The following is a 17,426-nucleotide window of genomic DNA, read 5'->3' as shown; positions in this document are numbered from 1 at the left end:
TGACATTCATATTGGACACGGGACACACCACGGGACACACACACACCACGGCAACCGTCCACGCTGCCTCGGTCCATGGAGGGACGCGTCTGTCCATGGGAGGACACGTCCGGCAATGTAGGAGGAGGACATGTCCGCCCAGAGAGGACGCGTCCGTCTATGGAGGACATTTTTTATTTATTTTTTTCCATGGGGGGACATGTTGGGAGAATGTGTCCACGTACGAGGACATCTCCGTCCATGGGGCCGGCCGGACCCGCCTCGGTTCCGGGGCCCCATGGAGGGACATGTCCCTCCACGTCCGTCCACGGAGGACATGTGATCAGCCAGGTGAAGACCTCAGCCAGAGAAACCAAGCTAACAGGAGAAATATTCAATAAACAGAAAAAACAGTTACGTTCTTCTACAGTAGTTTAAATGACGTTTTATAGTAATTATTATTAGTACAGAGAAGTTATGGGTGGATTATGTGATCTGCTCTACTCAAATCACTCGTCTTTCCCCGACGACGCCTCAGTTGGGACTTAAAACTTCGCGAAAACAAACCGCGTGCTCCTAGTGAACGCTAGGACACGGGTTGTCCCAAGTCCCACCCGTCTTATATCACGTGTCGACCCTCTCTGTCTTTCTACGCTGATCTTTAACCTAAAATAAACTCAAAAACTATTTGAACTCAAAAATATCCAGCGGGATCGCAATAACTTGATTCGATTAAGGAGCCCCTTTTGCTTAACATCCGCTTAACCTTCTCGTGATCTTCGGTTCACTCACCCTACTCTCATCAGCCTCAAAATACCATTTCAGGTCTGAACTGAAGGAGCGTCAAAGACAAAAACTAGATTTTCTTTATGATGCAATCTCCCAAAACTAAGGAACGATTGAAGGTTGTCGCCATAAGATTTCGTCAACGCTCCATTGCACAAGGGTGTAAATGTTTTTCTTTTTTAGTTTGTTTCTTGCCGAGCGTCCGATCTACAAGTCGACGACGCAATACGTCCTTGGCTTGTAGATGAGTCGTACTGCAAAAGGATAAATGATGTCCGATTCATCATACTTGGTTACATGCCAGCGTCACGCTGCGGAAATATCCAAACAAAGCTTGTGAGCCGTGGATAGCCAGTTTGTGTGCCGAGAAATTTCGGGAGTTTGTTTGCGAAAAATTGCTTTAGCGTGTGAGCCAAAAAACAGGCAAGGTTTCTGAGCCAAAAATAGCCAGGTTTCAAGAGCCGAGAGAACAGCCGATCTAAAAAACTCAAAAAAAGCATTTAGATTAACCGTTTTCGGGCGTGCGACGGCTGCTGCGCAACAAAGTATGAATCGAGACTTTTTTTTTTAAGAAGGGAGTTCCGGACGATGACATCACACGGATTTGCGGGGCGGAGCAGGTCACACGTTGGAGGCGGAATATACAGCAGAAGACAACATCCATGTATAGCAGATATACATCACTGACCGAGTGAACTGATCTGGGCGCCACAGCTAGACGTCATGTATAGCGGATATACATCTCCGGCCAGCGAAAAAAAACGATCCGGGTAACAGCTAGCGAGGTTAGCGTGGTGGTTAGCATGGGGGGGGTTGACTTTTCTTCTTTTTTTTTATTTTCTCGTTTTTTAATTTTTTTGTAGGTTCGTTTTGTGGAAATATTTCTCATGTTTTCCTGTCTTCAGTTATGAATGTAGAGGGTCTGTTGACGACGTCCATCCCCATCTCTCCTTGCCCATTCTCTCCCTCCCTGCTTTATTCCGTTGTGTTCGGTTCTATCGCTACTACAACCTAACCATTTATCTCTCTCTCTCTCTATCTACCTCAGTGGTTCCCAAAGTCCATTTCAGCCTCTCTTTTCCTTTATGGGGGCCTAAGTTGACCCTTGCAAGTCTGTAACTTTGACAGTGTACAAATGGAACCAAATGGACCCTTTCGGGTCCATTTGGTTCCATTTGTACACCGTCAAAGTTAAAAGGGACATTCCACTTTCCAAACAACTTTTGTTCATTTTATCGTCTACTCAGGCTTTTGTGAACACCCTGGACAGTTTTATATTTGAAATTCATTTTATAAGACACTCCCCCCGTCCGGGCCCCATTCCTATACAAACCCACGGTAACGTCAAACTCCACACCACGATAGTTTAATAAAAAAAACACCCGTCTTTTTTTTTCTGGTGACTCATACTACCCTCCTAATACGTGAGCTGGCCATGTTTTGTAGAGATGTTTTGGAATAGTACATTAAGGAGCAGACTCCTTGGACTCGGGATAGATTTCTATGATAACCAGCCTTGCGTCAACCCGATCGCGACCAAATATGGGCGTCCTGGGCCTGCTAGATGAAGAGTGCAGGACGCCTAAAGGTTCGGATGACTCCCGGGCCCGGAAGCTTTACAATTGTGAAAAAAAGCAGATCTATATGCTCACAACGCCTCGCATTGCGAGGCGTTATGAGCATGTAGATCTGCTATTTTCACAGTGTGAGGGCTTCTTAGAGAAGAATAAAGATTCTAGGAGGTTAGTATGAGTCCCCAGAAAAAATAAAAGACGGGTGTTTTTGTTGAATCTAATCATGGTTAGAATGGAGTTTGTATAGGAACGGGCCCTGGATGGGGAATGTCCGATAAAACATCGAATAGAACATCAAATATCGAATCAAGCAATTTAAAAACTGTCCAGGGGTGTTTACAAAAGCCAGCGTAGACGATAAAACGACCAAAAGTGTTTTTGAAAAGTGGAACATCCATTTAAGGGGAGACCTTCAAAACGTCAGGAGTTTGGGAACCACTGCTCCAAAACCCCTCCATCATCTCCATCCCTCTCTCTCTCTCTCCCCCTTTCCACGTCGAGACACTCAATTCATCATCGCCACGCCGCCGTTGTTGTTGTTGCTGCTGCCGTTGCCCGCCGCCAGGCTCCCCGTGTCGCCGCGCTTCGTGGCGCTGTTGGCGGTCTCCTCCGCCACGTTGTGGTCGAAGCTCTTCTCCTCCAGCGGCTTGCCGATCCAGGCGCCGTAGCCGTGCAGGCTGAGGGCCTGGAAGAACTGCTCCTTGACCTGCTGGAAGGGCCGCGCTGCCAGCTTGGCCTGGGGTGGGCGAGATGGAGAAAAAAAATACAATGTCACCATGTTTTCCCCAAGCTGTATCACGACACACGATCTAATCGCGATTCTTTACGGTACAACCACCTACAGTACAAGGTAACACAAACTAAAAGGAAAAGGAGTAACAAGCCCCTTTTCGACAGCAACTTTAGGGCCACACTACACGACACCGCACCACATAACAGTCTACATTTTCCAATACACAAAAGTACCCATATCGGTAAGAAACATATTTACCTTTTTAACTGTGATTATAATACAATATAAACACACAATAAAATCTATTATCATGTATTACAACTACATCTTGGTGGTCTAAATGAAAAGTCAGTAAGTTTGGCCCATCTCAGACCTACTCTAGATTGGATACTTTTTAGTACCATGTTTAGTACCGCTTTCACACCACTCAACTCAGGTCTTTGTAATGGAAAACCTGGCACAAGTGGGTGGTGTGGAGTGGTGTGGTGTTGGGCCAGGTCAGTGGAAAAGGGGCTAAAGTGGGGTCCAGGGACTCTCTGGGATCCTTTTGGGAGGCTAAATTGACCCTTACAAGTATGTAACTTAAGGGTCCATTTGGTTCCATTTGTATACTGTCAGAGTTAAAGGGAGACCTTGACATTCTAAAGTTTGGGAACTGATTTAGACAAAAATGCAGGTTTAAATGCATTCTGCAATGAATCTCTGTGTTAACAATTCAACAGGATTTTTTTTACGGCTCTTTTTAAGGCTCCCTCGCTGTATCACGATGTATACCATATCTCTGAAAAGGCATATCGTGGAGACATTGTATGGTCTCAACGATATTCACCACCATATCGCCCAACCCTTACCTGGGCGTACGACTGGTGCAAGAGCAGGTCCGTGCGGCCCGACATCTGGCACAGCACCCGGAAGAGGCGGAACAGGTTGGACTTGGACACGCGTGACACGTCCAGCTTGGACCTGAGAAAGGACAACAGGGGGAAGACGGGTTTTAGAGCTTTGCCAAGGGATGGGACGATAAGCGATATTATCGTTTATCGTGATAAAAAAAACACTCACAATCGTATTGTGATATCATCCTCCGCCATGCACTGAGTTCAATTCACCTTTAATTTGCCGAGCTGTATAGCCGATACCACCTAAACCCCCTATAATCTGTAAAAGGTGCTTATAATAATATGTACTTGATAGTCTTTTTTTCACTCTATCAAATGGCTTTGCCAAAAATAGCCGATCTACAAGCTCGTTGCGACGCGTTGTGAGCTTGTAGATCAGCTATTTTTTGGCAAATGTTTGGCCCCAGGATAATGGATTTAGATTATCGCGATAATATCGAAAATCGTGATTTCTTTTGTCACAATAATCATTATATGACATTTTCATATCGTCCCATCCTTAGCTTTGCCGAAAGGATCGACATTCAAGAGGGCTTTTTTGTTATTATTATTGTGAATCGATCTCGTTCCAAGGCCGATTTCTGATTCTTATTTTGTACGTTCCTGATGTTTGTCCCGCATCGGGAGGGCACAGAAGTGGGCGTGCATGCGCTAGTCTCATGCAGTCAGATAACACTCTGAATGCTATATAGCAGGGGTCTTCAGCGTTTTTCAGGCCTAGATGTTTATTTTTATATATATTTATATATATATATAGATTTCATAGATAGCTTCATAGACTTGTTTGACCATCATGGTGTGTTGGATTCACGTTGATGTGCATTTTATGTGTGAACACCTGACCTTTGGCTCTGTACTTGGTCTGCTCTTTTCTCCCCCTCTACACAAAACCTCTTTGTCGAAAATAGCTAATCTACAACCCTACAAATTCAAGGTTCGGCGCAAGGTGTTGTTGTCTTGTAAATCTGCTATTTTCGGCAACATATCTAGGGTAAAAAAAAAAAAAAAAGAATCATATCACACAAAGATTTGGCAGCCCGCCTGTAGTAACTCCGGACCCCCTGTTTAAGACCCCTGCTATATAGACTATACTACATGCCCCCTATAAGCCCAGAAAAAGGAAGTGGTAATATACGCGGCCACAGGCTATGGGCAGGCTATAGGGCCTGTAGCCGGTGCGGTGGGTGGACGCCACTTACTGACTAATGGACAATTTTGATTGGCACTGCACTGATAAGCAATATTTGTGTTGTGATTTTAGCTATCTATCTATCTATCTATCTATCTATCTAGGGCATACATGGGCAACTGGTGGCCCGGGGGCCACATGTGGCCCGGAACCTTCACTTAATGCGGCCGGCAGGTTAATATTGGAATATGATATATTATTGATTTCAGCTGTTACAATTCCAAACATGCAAACATGACCCGCTTTAATTACTACTAGCACTACCGCTCTCTATTAGCTACAGCGCCAACTACTAGCACTACCGCTCTCTATTAGCTACAGCGCCAACTACTAGCACTACCGCTCTCTATTAGCTACAGCGCCAACTACTAGCACTACCGCTCTCTATTAGCTACAGCACCAACTACTAGCACTACCGCTCTCTATTAGCTACAGCGCCAACTACTAGCACTACCGCTCTCTATTAGCTACAGCGCCAACTACTAGCACTACCGCTCTCTATTAGCTACAGCGCCCGCTCTCTATTAGCTACAGCGCCAACTACTAGCACTACCGCTCTCTATTAGCTACAGCGCCAACTAATAGCACTACCGCTCTCTATTAGCTACAGCGCCAACTAATAGCACTACCGCTCTCTATTAGCTACAGCGCCAACTAATAGCACTACCGCTCTCTATTAGCTACAGCGCCAACTAATAGCACTACCGCTCTCTATTAGCTACAGCGCCAACTAATAGCACTACCGCTCTCTATTAGCTACAGCGCCAACTAATAGCACTACCGCTCTCTATTAGCTACAGCGCCAACTACTAGCCCATACACTGTTTTTATCACGGCTTTGCATGGTGGATCCAGAGTGCTGGATACAAGTACTGGAGCAGACTTCTGGAATGGAGTGCTCGGAATGGAGCACTTGGATCTGACTTTTTTGCCACAGTCCGATCTAATCTGAGCCATCTGGGAACCCTGTTAATTCGTTAACTGTCAAAAACATCCTTTACGCCTTTTTTAACAATGGTGTCAAGTGCCATAAACGCGATAAAGTGTCGTTATACAACAATCCAAAAACGATAGCCGAAACTGAGCCCAGCAGTGCCCAGTTTGTCTAGGTACTTCCGGATTAGGGCCAGTGACCCGGAACCGGAAACGAGTGTTTGTCGTTTTCCATTCGTTTCCATTATAAGCATCTTTGGGAATATCTCCACAATCGTTGCTCTGTTTTGCATGCGTTTCTTTTTAGTTGTTTTGGTTCGTGAACGTGGAACAGCGTGCACACGCATCATGCTAGATCCGTGCACGATCGCGCACGGATTGCACGCGCGTGCCCACGTGTAAGAAAACTGTTCTCTCTCTGCTTTAGACTGTGTGTGTGTGAGCGGGATTTGTGTGTGCTACACACACACACACACACACACACACACACACCACCCTCTAAACAGAGATCAAGCAGCCATTTCATCTCTGGTTTGAGATATAAAAAAACATATACATGTATAAATGCATGTTTTGGCCTTGCTCTGAGCCGATAACTAAAGAACGGAACATGCCAAGAACTTACTTCCTTTTTTTTCTTTTCTTTCTTGGAAAATAGAGGAGTAGATCTTTATTTTGAGCTTTATATGTATGTATCGTCGTTGTCGGGTGGAAACCTTGGATGTCCAAAACCGTTTGTTTTGTATTTATCATTTGAAAAATGATTTAAACTAGTGAAAACAGCAGATCTACAAGCACACACCGCCTCACACCGCAAGGCGTTGTGTGCTTGTAGATCTGCTGTTTTCACTACTTTTGCGCGACGGCCTTGTATGATGAAGCAGGGCTTTGCGAAAAAATGTACACATTTGAAACTCGGAGATACGAGGTTTCTGCCCGACAGTGACGATATGTAGTTGAAGTACAACATATTATTTGGGTCTCTAAAGAAAGGTGAAAATGTTGAAAATGGCTGGCAGAAGCTAAATCAAAGTCAATCAAAATCTGGCAGTAAATGAGGGAGGGATCACTTTGATAGAGGATTGGACTGTGTCGTCACCTCGCCATAATGCAACTCCAGAAAGGTTGGCAAGGAATCCAAAAATAATTGCTCCCATTGATTAGAAATGTATAATCCAGTACAGGCTTTACAGGCTTCCTCCTTGACTTACGTTTTGTTACCCCGAGGAGGCTCTAGGTGAGCTATTCTAGCCCGTAAACGAACGCAAACAAAGTTGATTATTTGAAGATCCGGATCCAGATCCCCGGATCCAGTCCGGGTTTTCTTCCTAGTAAAAATAACAAAATCGACAGGAAGTTGACATTTTTTATTTCCAAAACAAAAGAAGATAGTACCCGGTTTGGTCATGTTCTGTAATCCATATTGTCAGACTCAACTTTGTTTGTGTTCGTTTATGGGCTGAAATAAAACTTCGCCTCAGTCTCTTAACTATATGATGTAAGTGAATGGGGAGCATGATTTGAATTAGACATTTATAATCAATGGAGCAATTATTGCAAATGTTGTGCCCACCTTTGGAGTAACAGCATGACAAGGTAACACCACAACACAAATCTCTACCAAAGTGGTCTTGTCCTTTAATTTCCGAACGGCAGTACCACAAGGGATTTTCTGTGACCACTGCAAAAGTTGGCATGGTCAAAACCTTTCAAGTGTCAGATCCAACTATGGCCATACATCTACGAGTTCACAAAGCGCCGCATCATGACTGAATGACATTTTCAAATAGCTTGTGTATGAAATAGGAACACAAAAACTCTCACCCTAAAACACGCTTGCCCCTGGTCAAATCCGGGTTTTCCTTAACGTAAACTCAGTAAAACTATGCCTAAACCTAACCTTATTCCTAAACGTAAACTCAGTAGGTAAACCTAACCTTATTGCTAAACCTAACCTCAGTAAAACTATGCCTAAACCTAACCTTATTGCTAAACCTAACCTCAGTAAAATTATGCCTAAACCTAACCTTATTCCTAACCTAACCTCAGTAAAACTATGCCTAAACCTAACCTTATTCCTAAACCTAAACTCAGTAAAACTATGCCTAAACCTAACCTCAGTAAAACTATGCCTAAACCTAACCTTATTCCTAAACGTAAACTCAGTAGGTAAACCTAACCTTATTGCTAAACCTAACCTCAGTAAAACTATGCCTAAACCTAACCTTATTGCTAAACGTAAACTCAGTAAAACTATGCCTCAACCTAACCTTATTGCTAAACCTAACCTCAATAAAACTATGCCTAAACCTAACCTTATTGCTAAACCTAACCTCAGTAAAACTATGCCTAAACCTTACCTGCTTCTTCAACTTAACTTCAGTATAAAGGCCCTTTCCCACTGGGTGCGATAACGATAAAAAATATCGTTTTTCAATTGAAGTGGATGGTAGCGTCTCCACACCACAACGATAAAGCCGTAATAATTGATGTGAAGGCCATCGCCGACATATCGTTATCGCGCCTAGCGGGAAAGGTCCTTTACAAATACAAGAACCACTGGGGGCAAGGGGGACAAAATGGGTGCGAGCGTGTTTTGGGGCGAGCCTAGGGCTGTCACGATTATGCCATTTTACATGACGATTAATTGTCACTCAAAGAATTTGCGATAAACGATTTAATTGTGTTTTTGTCGTTGACAATTACATTCCTGTTTGGCTTTTAGGCTTTGAAGTTGCCCAAGGTAGATATGACACATAACCTAAATATACAAAGAAATTACTGACATATTTGACAACTTTATACTTAAAAAAGAACATTGATAGTGGAAATAGCCGAGCTTATTAAAAATTATGAATTATGATTATGAAAAATAATCGTGATTATGTCAAATAATCGCGATTAGGCAACGATTATGTAATAATTGTGACAGCCCTATAGGCGAGCCTTCCCGTTACCTAAGATAGGGCTTAAGAGGTAGGGATAGGGAACTAGTGGACGGCAAACTCACCCGTCCAGTTTGCCTTTAGTTCCGTCCAGGACCTCCACAGTAAGCTGGTCAGGTGTGCTCCAGTTGACGCTGGACTCCTTGGTCTTACCAGTATGTCTGGTGGAGTCGTACACACTGACCCTCCCCACCTGAGGACACAGAGGAACATGAGGTCTGTCAAATCCACTGTTCCGCACATCAGACAACTTTAAAGTTGTACCATGTAACTTTTTTTATAAAACAAATCTTAAAATTGTCCTAACTGTTAAATCGCTAAAGTTTTAGAACACCCACTCCGTTATTTTCAGCTTCTGAAGCCTTCTCTTTATATGTTTTCTATGACCCTGGCCGTGGACCGGATTTCGCGCCAAAATGACGTAATCTGCATCATCTGTATACGTTGTGTATACGTTGCCCAATCACATCGCCGATCATGCACACATGGTACACTACCGGCCAATCACAGCGCATCTTGAAGTGGGGTCGCCATATTTGTAGTCGCCCGTGTGTCTCTTTACTCAAAAGGTAATCTCGCCTACCAGGCAGGGTGAAGTAGTCCGTTTCTCCGGAATGCCTGAACGCACAGGAACCAGGGACCCCTCTAAAGATAGCTCTCGGCGTTGTGGAGGCAGACGCGGGGGTGTGAAGGTACGAAAAACGGGCGAAAGACGCGAACGCGACCGCGGTTTGCTATAGGGCTACTGACCACTAGTTGAGCATCTTACACAGTATAGCTTTAATGTTTCAACCCGAGGGAAAAAGAAATGACAGAATTTATAAGAACTGTTATTTTGGTTGACCGGTTATCACTCCTATGGTACAAAATCCTCGACAATGACAACAAAATATTTGAAGTTTTGGGTCTGAGAAGATAAATCTCATCAAATGGTGGTCCGTCAAATAAATAATGGACCTAGATATGAAGAGGGTTGAAAAGCACTGCTCTAAAGTCTAAACCAGGGGTCTTCAACAGGGGGTCCGGGACCCCTAGGGGATTCTTAGAGTTACTACAGGGGGTCCTCCAAATCTTTTTTTTTTTCTCCTTTTTTATATTAACCACTTGAGCCCTAGTGTCCATATTCTGAGTGAGAACCTTAGCCAAAAATAGCAGATCAGCAAGCTCACAACGCCTCGCACAGCGAAGCATTGTGAGCTTGTAGATCAGCCATGTTTAGCGAAGAGCTTGGATGTAGAGGGAAAAAAAGAGCAGACTAGGTACAGAGTGAAAGGTCAAGTTTATTAAGTATTGACAGTTCAAGTGGTTAAATATCTGGTAACATAAATTGACATGAATCTAAAATACACTGATGATTGTGCTGTCAAACGATGAAACTATATGGAATCTGGGGGTCCCTGCTTCATCGCTCTCTCAGCTAAGGGGTCCTTGACATGAAAACGTTGAAGACACCTGCTCTGAAGTCTAAATGGAAGGTCACATCCAACATTGTGTGAATGGCTGTCAGTAGGGCTGTCACGATATGACATTTTACATGACGATTAATTGTCACTCAAATAATTGCGATTAACGATTTAATTGTGTTTTTGTTGTTGATAATTACATTTCTGTTTGGCTTTTAAGTTGCACATGGCAGATATGACACATAACCTAAACATACAAAGAAATTATGGACATATTTGACAACTTTCTACTTAAAAAATAACATTGATAGTGATGCGACGCATTGTGAGCTTGTAGATCTGCTATTTCCACTATTTTTTACTTAACTCATTCTGTGCCTATCCCGAACATGTTCGGGATATGTTCAATCCAAAACATTTTTTTTTTTATTAATTGACTTACCCTGAGCTGCTTGTAGAGTCGTGGGTGGTCCTGGCTCGTCCTACGCTAGCCAGCTAGCCATTTTACATGGTCCGACAATATATTCCATTAAAAATGGTTTAAAATACATTTTTGAGACCCCCAATGTTCACCGAATGTTCAGCGCCGCTTCCGGAACGTAGTCCAGTGTGCCTATCCCGAACATGTTCGGGATTTTTAATGAAATGAATAAAATGATCCGAGGCCTTCTGAAGCCTGAGCCTAAATTTAAAATCCAGTGGTCCAAATCCTGGGGAAGCCATGCCGGCCGTGAGCCGCGAATGTAGCCGCGAATCGCCGCCGAATCCAATGAAAAACCACATCTTTGGAGGCCCATATCTCTGGATTGTGTTTTTAGGGATGTGGCGCGAGGTTTATTTACGGCGAAATCGCCGAAAAATGATCTTTAAAATGACAAAATGGGAATAGCTATTCTGTTAGCATTATCATCCGGGACCTTTCCATGACGTGCACGAACGTGAGCATGCGCGTCACTGCAACGTGAGTCCCCGGATGCTAATGCGCTCGCCTATGGGAGAAAGCCTGGCATTCTTTGGCGCCATCTAGGGGCTGGCACTGGTAGGGTTAAAAAATATATATATATGAAACATTTTCAACATTCACGATTATGAAAAATAATCGCGATTATGTAAAATAATTGCGATTAGACGATTACGTAATAATCGTGACAGCCCTAGGTGGTACAGTACAGTACCTCGGGGTGGTTGAGGGTGAACGGGGCGCGGAGGCTCTTGGCGAAGGCGTCTCCGTCCCTGGACAGACGGCAGCACACCGCTCTGGTCAGGTGACCATGGCTGTACAGGTACCCTGGAGGGACAGACAAGACGACACATTGAATCATCAAGTCGTTCACGGAAATCTCCATGTTTCAACGTTTTAATGCATTTTTTTCACCAAAGCAGCTAAAAATAGCCAATCAGTGACTGCGTTTCAATTGAACAGTGTACAGCGGCGGCTCCAGAGAATCGTGACTGGGGGGGCTGTGGGGGAGCTGGCTTTTTTTTAGAGCTGGGGCGAATTAATTTTGGCTACAAACAATAACTAGTACTAATACGACAAATGAGATTCTCTCGCTTATAGGGTACGGATAACTGAACAGACCAGATTATTGTCAGTTTCCAGCTCCAAATCTGTAGGTGATCAGATAGGGTTTTTGTGAGGCTGAAGAAAAAAAGTATGATTTTATAGTGGCTTGGGGGGGCTTAGGGGGGCTTAGGGGGTGCTAAGCCTTCACCAGGGAGCCGCCCCTGATAGTGTAACGCAGTCACTGACTGGCCCGGTTATTTTCTGATGTCTCATACTCTCTCCCTGACTGCTACGGGGTTATATGGGGTTACAGTAGTAGTCAGGTACTAACCCAGGGTGATGGACTTCAGGTAGATGGGGTTAACCCATTTAGAACGGGTACACTGTATTGTGTATTATTATTTTATGTTTTAACTATTGAAAAATAGCAGATATACAAGCTCACAGCGCGGCACCGAGTGCCGCACTCCGAGCTTGTAGATCTGCTATTTTTGAAAAATCGTGAAAATTAGAATTTTGTCCTTTTCACTTAACTGGAGCTCAGTTAGTTTGTTGTTGAGAGACTACTATGTCAGTGGTTCTCAAACCACGGACCCCCCATCTCAAAATATTTAGTTCCAGGGACCCTCCAGAAGCAAAATTTGAGTTACAAGCATTCGCTTTGAAAATACATATATTCAAAGATTTGCACACATTTTCACGACTTTTTCAAAAATAGCAGATCTACACACATCTGCTATTTTTCAATAGCTAAAGCATTTCAATAATTCTAGGCCTAAATGGGGTTAAGGTAGTAGTCAGGTACTAACCCAGGGTGATGGACTTCAGGTAGATGGGGTGCAGGAAGTGACTGAGCAGCGCCCCCTGGAGGCCCAGGACGTTCCAGCGCATGATCTTGTCGCTGCAGCTCATGGTGCGGAGCCTCTCTCCGTGCTGGATGCCGTCCCACGTGGGCACGATGGCACTGGACTCCACCGGGATGGTCCCCTCCCCTGACACACACACACACACACACACACACCAAGGTTATTATAGTAAATGAAAACGAACTAAAAACTAACTAAGCTTTTTTTTTTAAACGAAAACGAACTGAAACGGTATTGTGTGTTTACAAAACTAACTAAAATAAACTAAAATTATAGAGAAAATCTCCTTAGTTTTCGTCTTTTGTATAATAAATAATAATAATAAAAATAAAAAACACCAGTTGGTGAGATCAAAGAGAGAAGTTGTATGTCTCAACATTCCTGCCACTCTCCACAATATGATGTTTTGTTGATTTTCTTAATTAGACAATACTTTTTCCGGAGCTCTCACCCCTGACAAATACCCCATATTATGTAAAAGACTAAAACTAACACTAAAACTAATAAAAACTAAACTAAAACTAAGCATTTTCAAAAAATGAAAACGAAACTAGCAACCTCACTTTAAAAACGAATTAAAACTAAACTGTAATTGAAAACAAAACCTCAAAACTAATAAAAATTAAAACTAATGGAAAAATCACACACACACACACACACACACACACACACACACACACACACACACACACACACACACACACACACACACACACACACACACACACACACACACACACACACACACACACACACACACATTCAAAATAATGTGACACACAGTTGTGCACTGGTGGATTGTAACTGGCGTAAAGTGTAACCTTTAATGTATACACCAGGGTTCCCCAATAGGCGGCCCGCGGAGGGGGCTACTGGCTGGCCCCCACCAACCCCAGTAATAATGGTGAGCAGCAACAACACTAGTATATCGTCGTTGTCGGGTGGAAACCTCGTATCTCCAAATTTGTACGTTCTTTCGCAAAGCAAAGCCCTGCTTCATCATACAAGGCCGTCGCACAAAAGTAGTGAAAACAGCAGATCTACAAGCACACAACGCCTCGCGGTGCAAGGCGTTGTGTGCTTGTAGATCGGCTGTTTTCACTAGTTTAAATCATTTTTAAAATGATAAATGCAAAACCAACGGTTTTGGACATACAAGATTTTCACCCGACAACGACGATATCTGAACTGTCGCTGGAGTAGCGGGAACGCCACCGTCGCCCGCTGCAATGTTGTGGCCCTCGGCTTGGCACCCTAGACATAATTCGGCCCTTGGGGAAAACTAATTGGGAAACCCTGTATACACTATAGCCCCTTTTCCACTGACATGGCACACCACTCCAATCCACCCACTTGTGCCAGGTTTTCCGTAGAGTGGTGTGAAAGTGGTACTAAACGTGGTACCAAAAAGTATCCAATCTAGAGTAGGTCTGAGCTGGGCCAAACAGGGCCAAACACTTCATAATGACTGATCACTCACTGACTTTTCATTTAGACCACCCAGGATATAGTTGTAATACATGATGATAGATTCTATTGTGTTATAACCACTATTATAATCTATTATAGTGTATTATAATTATCATAGTAATACACATTAATACTTTATAGTGTATTATAATCACAGTTATAATGCATTATAGTGTATTATAATTAAGATAGTTGTAATACAAATGTATATTGTATTATAATCACAGTTAAAAGGGTTAATTTGTTTGTTACCGATAGGGGTACTTTTGTGTAATGGAAAATGTAGATATTGGTGTGTGGTGTGGTGCAGTGTAGTGTGGTGCTAAAGCTGCAGTGGAAAAGGGGCTTATATAGCAATAGCAGGCAAACGTCTCGACCTGAAAAGTTTAGGAACTACTGCTGTATAGTAGGAAGTACAAAACAATCCTATTTGAACTGGGGACCCCACAACCCTGACAAGCACTTGGAATTGTAGGCATTACACCAAGATTGACTCTGTTCCACGGATAAATTGTGACAATAACTTATCTTCAAGCTTGTAGATCAGCCATTTTCAAAAGATTATTATTTGACAATTTGGCCAATGTTTGACCAGTATCGTTTATTTTTTATAGCATCGTTTCTTGATTACTTTTGATGCAATAATGGTCTTCTTTCATTTCTCTTTTTTGTATTAAAAAGGTCTTAAAAGTCCTTAAGCGGGGCCTCTGTGTGTGCGGCTGTGTGCAGACACCGCAGATACACGGCGTCGCTCTGGAATAAGGTCTATAGAGGTACGTTTGGAGCAGTGTAAAAGGTTTCAATGTAAATGTCTAAAGTTGTCACCGTTCTCCACTTTGGTGCGCAGTTTTCCCTGCTTGGCGTTCTCAAACAGCGGCTGGTGACCCTCGACCTCGTCTCCCGTCTCGCTGCACGACTTGTCAAACAGAGCCCCGTCTCCACAAGGGGCAGTGCTTACAGACACACACAGACAAAGAGACAGACACAGGTAGACAGAGACGCACACCAAGACAGACAGGAAAACACAAACAAACGCAGAGAAAGGAGAGAAAAGTTAGTACGTAATGGTTCTAAATCCGGGTTGGAGAAAGAGAAAAGTTACAAAGCACTATCATCCTCCCATCTCCCGGAGAGAGATTTCCCCTGGCAAACCGCCCCAGCCCTCCCTTCCCAGCGTTTCCCCTGGCAACCGTCCCATCTCCTAGAGTTTTTTTTCCCCTGTGTGAACGAACAGACCTTAACCCATTTAGGCCAAGGATTATTGAATGCTTTAACTATTGAAAAATAGCAGATATACAAGCTCACAGCGCGGCACCGAGTGCCGCGCTGCGAGCTTGTAGATCTGCTATTTTTGAAAATTAAATGCTATGGCCAGCAGTACGTAATGGTTCTCCATCCAAGCTTTCGTACGGTCTTGTCTGTTAGGACCATGGTTTCTCAAAGTGGATTCCAGGGACTCTGTGGGTTCCAAGTCTGTAACTCTGACAGTATACAAATGGGGGGGTTCATTTGGTTCCATTTGTACACTGTCAGAGTTAAGGGGAGACCTTGAGAATTTGAAAGTTTGCGAAACACGGTTAGGACGTTAACAGGGTTCTTCATACCGAGAAGTGAGGACTAAATGGTAAATTATATGTGTGTGTGTGTGTGTGTGTGTGTGTGTGTGTGTGTGTGTGTGTGTTTTTAAGCAAGATAATACATCAATACATCAAAAATGCATAGAAATCGTAATCTAAGAAAAAGAACATAAGGTAGACCAAGTAAAAAAACGTTATATAAAACCTAAACAAATGCCATCTAACTTTCATGTATGGTCATTGATGGTAGGCGAGTGCTACAGTAAGTGCTATGGGCCTAGGTGGAGTCTGAAGAGGTGAGTCTTCAGACCACGGCAGAAGCTAGGGAGTGAGTCTGTAGTTCTAAGTGCGACAGGAGGTTTGGGAGCCAGGAGGGCGAATTGTCTAGGACGAGTGGATTTTTGTCCAGGGATCTCTTCCTCGTTACGCAACATGTCTTGCTCAAGGACACTGACGCTAACCCAGTGCTTTAACCTTTAACAAACAACTGTGTGTTCTAAACAAAACATATCACTCACCCTACTCTAACGCCAATTAAGCACACACAATGGATCCTTCTACACAGTAGATGCTGTACGAAACACCATTTGTATGGCAGGGTTAAAATGACTCCATACAATATGTAGAATATAATATTAGGTCTTACTGAATTTTAGGAGGGGAGGATCAGATCAATGCCGACATTCAATACGATTTTTTTTTTTTAAACAAGAGTAAATCAAACGTATTTAATTCTCGTGGATCAATATCAATCACATATTTTTTAGGAAATCTATCCCCGGTAAATTCTAGTAGGATACAGTCTGGATCCTCCCATTCAGAAAGGTAAAAATACATTGCATAGTACACACGATAGGCTCCATGCACAGCAGCCACATTGGAACCAAATTGGGCATCTTCCTCATTTCATTCACAGGTGTTACCAATGATACTAATGAAGGCTCCGTTCCATTCTGGTCCAACAGAGTCAAGAGTGATGATGTTGTGCATGTTGGCTCACTGCTATACCAGTGGGTCTTGAATTGAGGTCATGGTTCCTTGAGGGGAGGTTCCAAATGCCCCTTACGAGTCTAACTCAGAGTGTACACATTAGTGATGCGCGGGCCGAGGTTCGGGCGGGTTATCACCACTCTCATGTGCAAAAAATAAATATGAATAATCACCTGTTCTTATTTGCCTTTTATTCTTAATAAGAGTAAGCCTATAAGAATAAGAATACAACGTTTTGAATACGAGCACGACACCAGCGAGCGAGTTTTAAAATGCGCCAGAGAGGAGCGAGGTTTCTCCTCCGCTCCTTGGTGCGAGGACCGTCCCAATTCCGCTCCTGTTGGGGCCGCGAACCACATTTTGCCAACATTTGTTTGCTGACACCATCAGACACAACGTGAGCACAGCAGAGAAGAATGCACAAACAAGTCAGCGCGTGTCGCTGATCAGGATTTCACTTAAATGTCTCTGTCATCCACACAAGTCCGTTTATAAATACTTTGTGTCGGTTAAGTTATATAACCAGCCAGTCAACGGATATGATTTGAAACAACTTTCGCAAGTGAGACGGATTT

At 43.4% G+C, this 17,426-nt stretch overlaps 1 protein-coding gene across 4 annotated transcripts in view; it reads right to left on the bottom strand.

Moving 5' to 3' along the window:
* Nucleotides 1–1,955: 1,955 nt before the first annotated feature.
* The window catches only part of adar (adenosine deaminase RNA specific), a 73,431-nt gene continuing 57,960 nt past the window's right edge, over nucleotides 1,956–17,426 (bottom strand). For 3 of the 4 annotated variants that reach the window (XM_080753158.1, XM_080753160.1, XM_080753159.1), the window contains exons 18-24: nucleotides 15,110–15,237; nucleotides 12,758–12,940; nucleotides 11,617–11,729; nucleotides 9,104–9,231; nucleotides 7,305–7,421; nucleotides 3,924–4,035; nucleotides 1,956–3,075 (exon numbers count right to left, since the gene is read on the bottom strand). In XM_080753158.1, coding sequence (XP_080609284.1) covers nucleotides 2,845–3,075; nucleotides 3,924–4,035; nucleotides 7,305–7,421; nucleotides 9,104–9,231; nucleotides 11,617–11,729; nucleotides 12,758–12,940; nucleotides 15,110–15,237 — 1,012 coding nt within the window. In that variant the 3' untranslated portion in view covers nucleotides 1,956–2,844. The remainder of the gene's footprint in view (nucleotides 3,076–3,923; nucleotides 4,036–7,304; nucleotides 7,422–9,103; nucleotides 9,232–11,616; nucleotides 11,730–12,757; nucleotides 12,941–15,109; nucleotides 15,238–17,426) is intronic. The other variant, XM_080753161.1, reaches the window with a different exon arrangement.

The sequence above is a fragment of the Nannobrachium achirus genome (assembly GCF_963921795.1).
Source record: "Nannobrachium achirus genome assembly, chromosome: 2".
NCBI lineage: Eukaryota > Metazoa > Chordata > Actinopteri > Myctophiformes > Myctophidae > Nannobrachium > Nannobrachium achirus.
The sequence above is the reverse complement of the archived record's forward strand: the minus strand, read 5'-3'. Positions and strand labels throughout refer to the sequence as shown.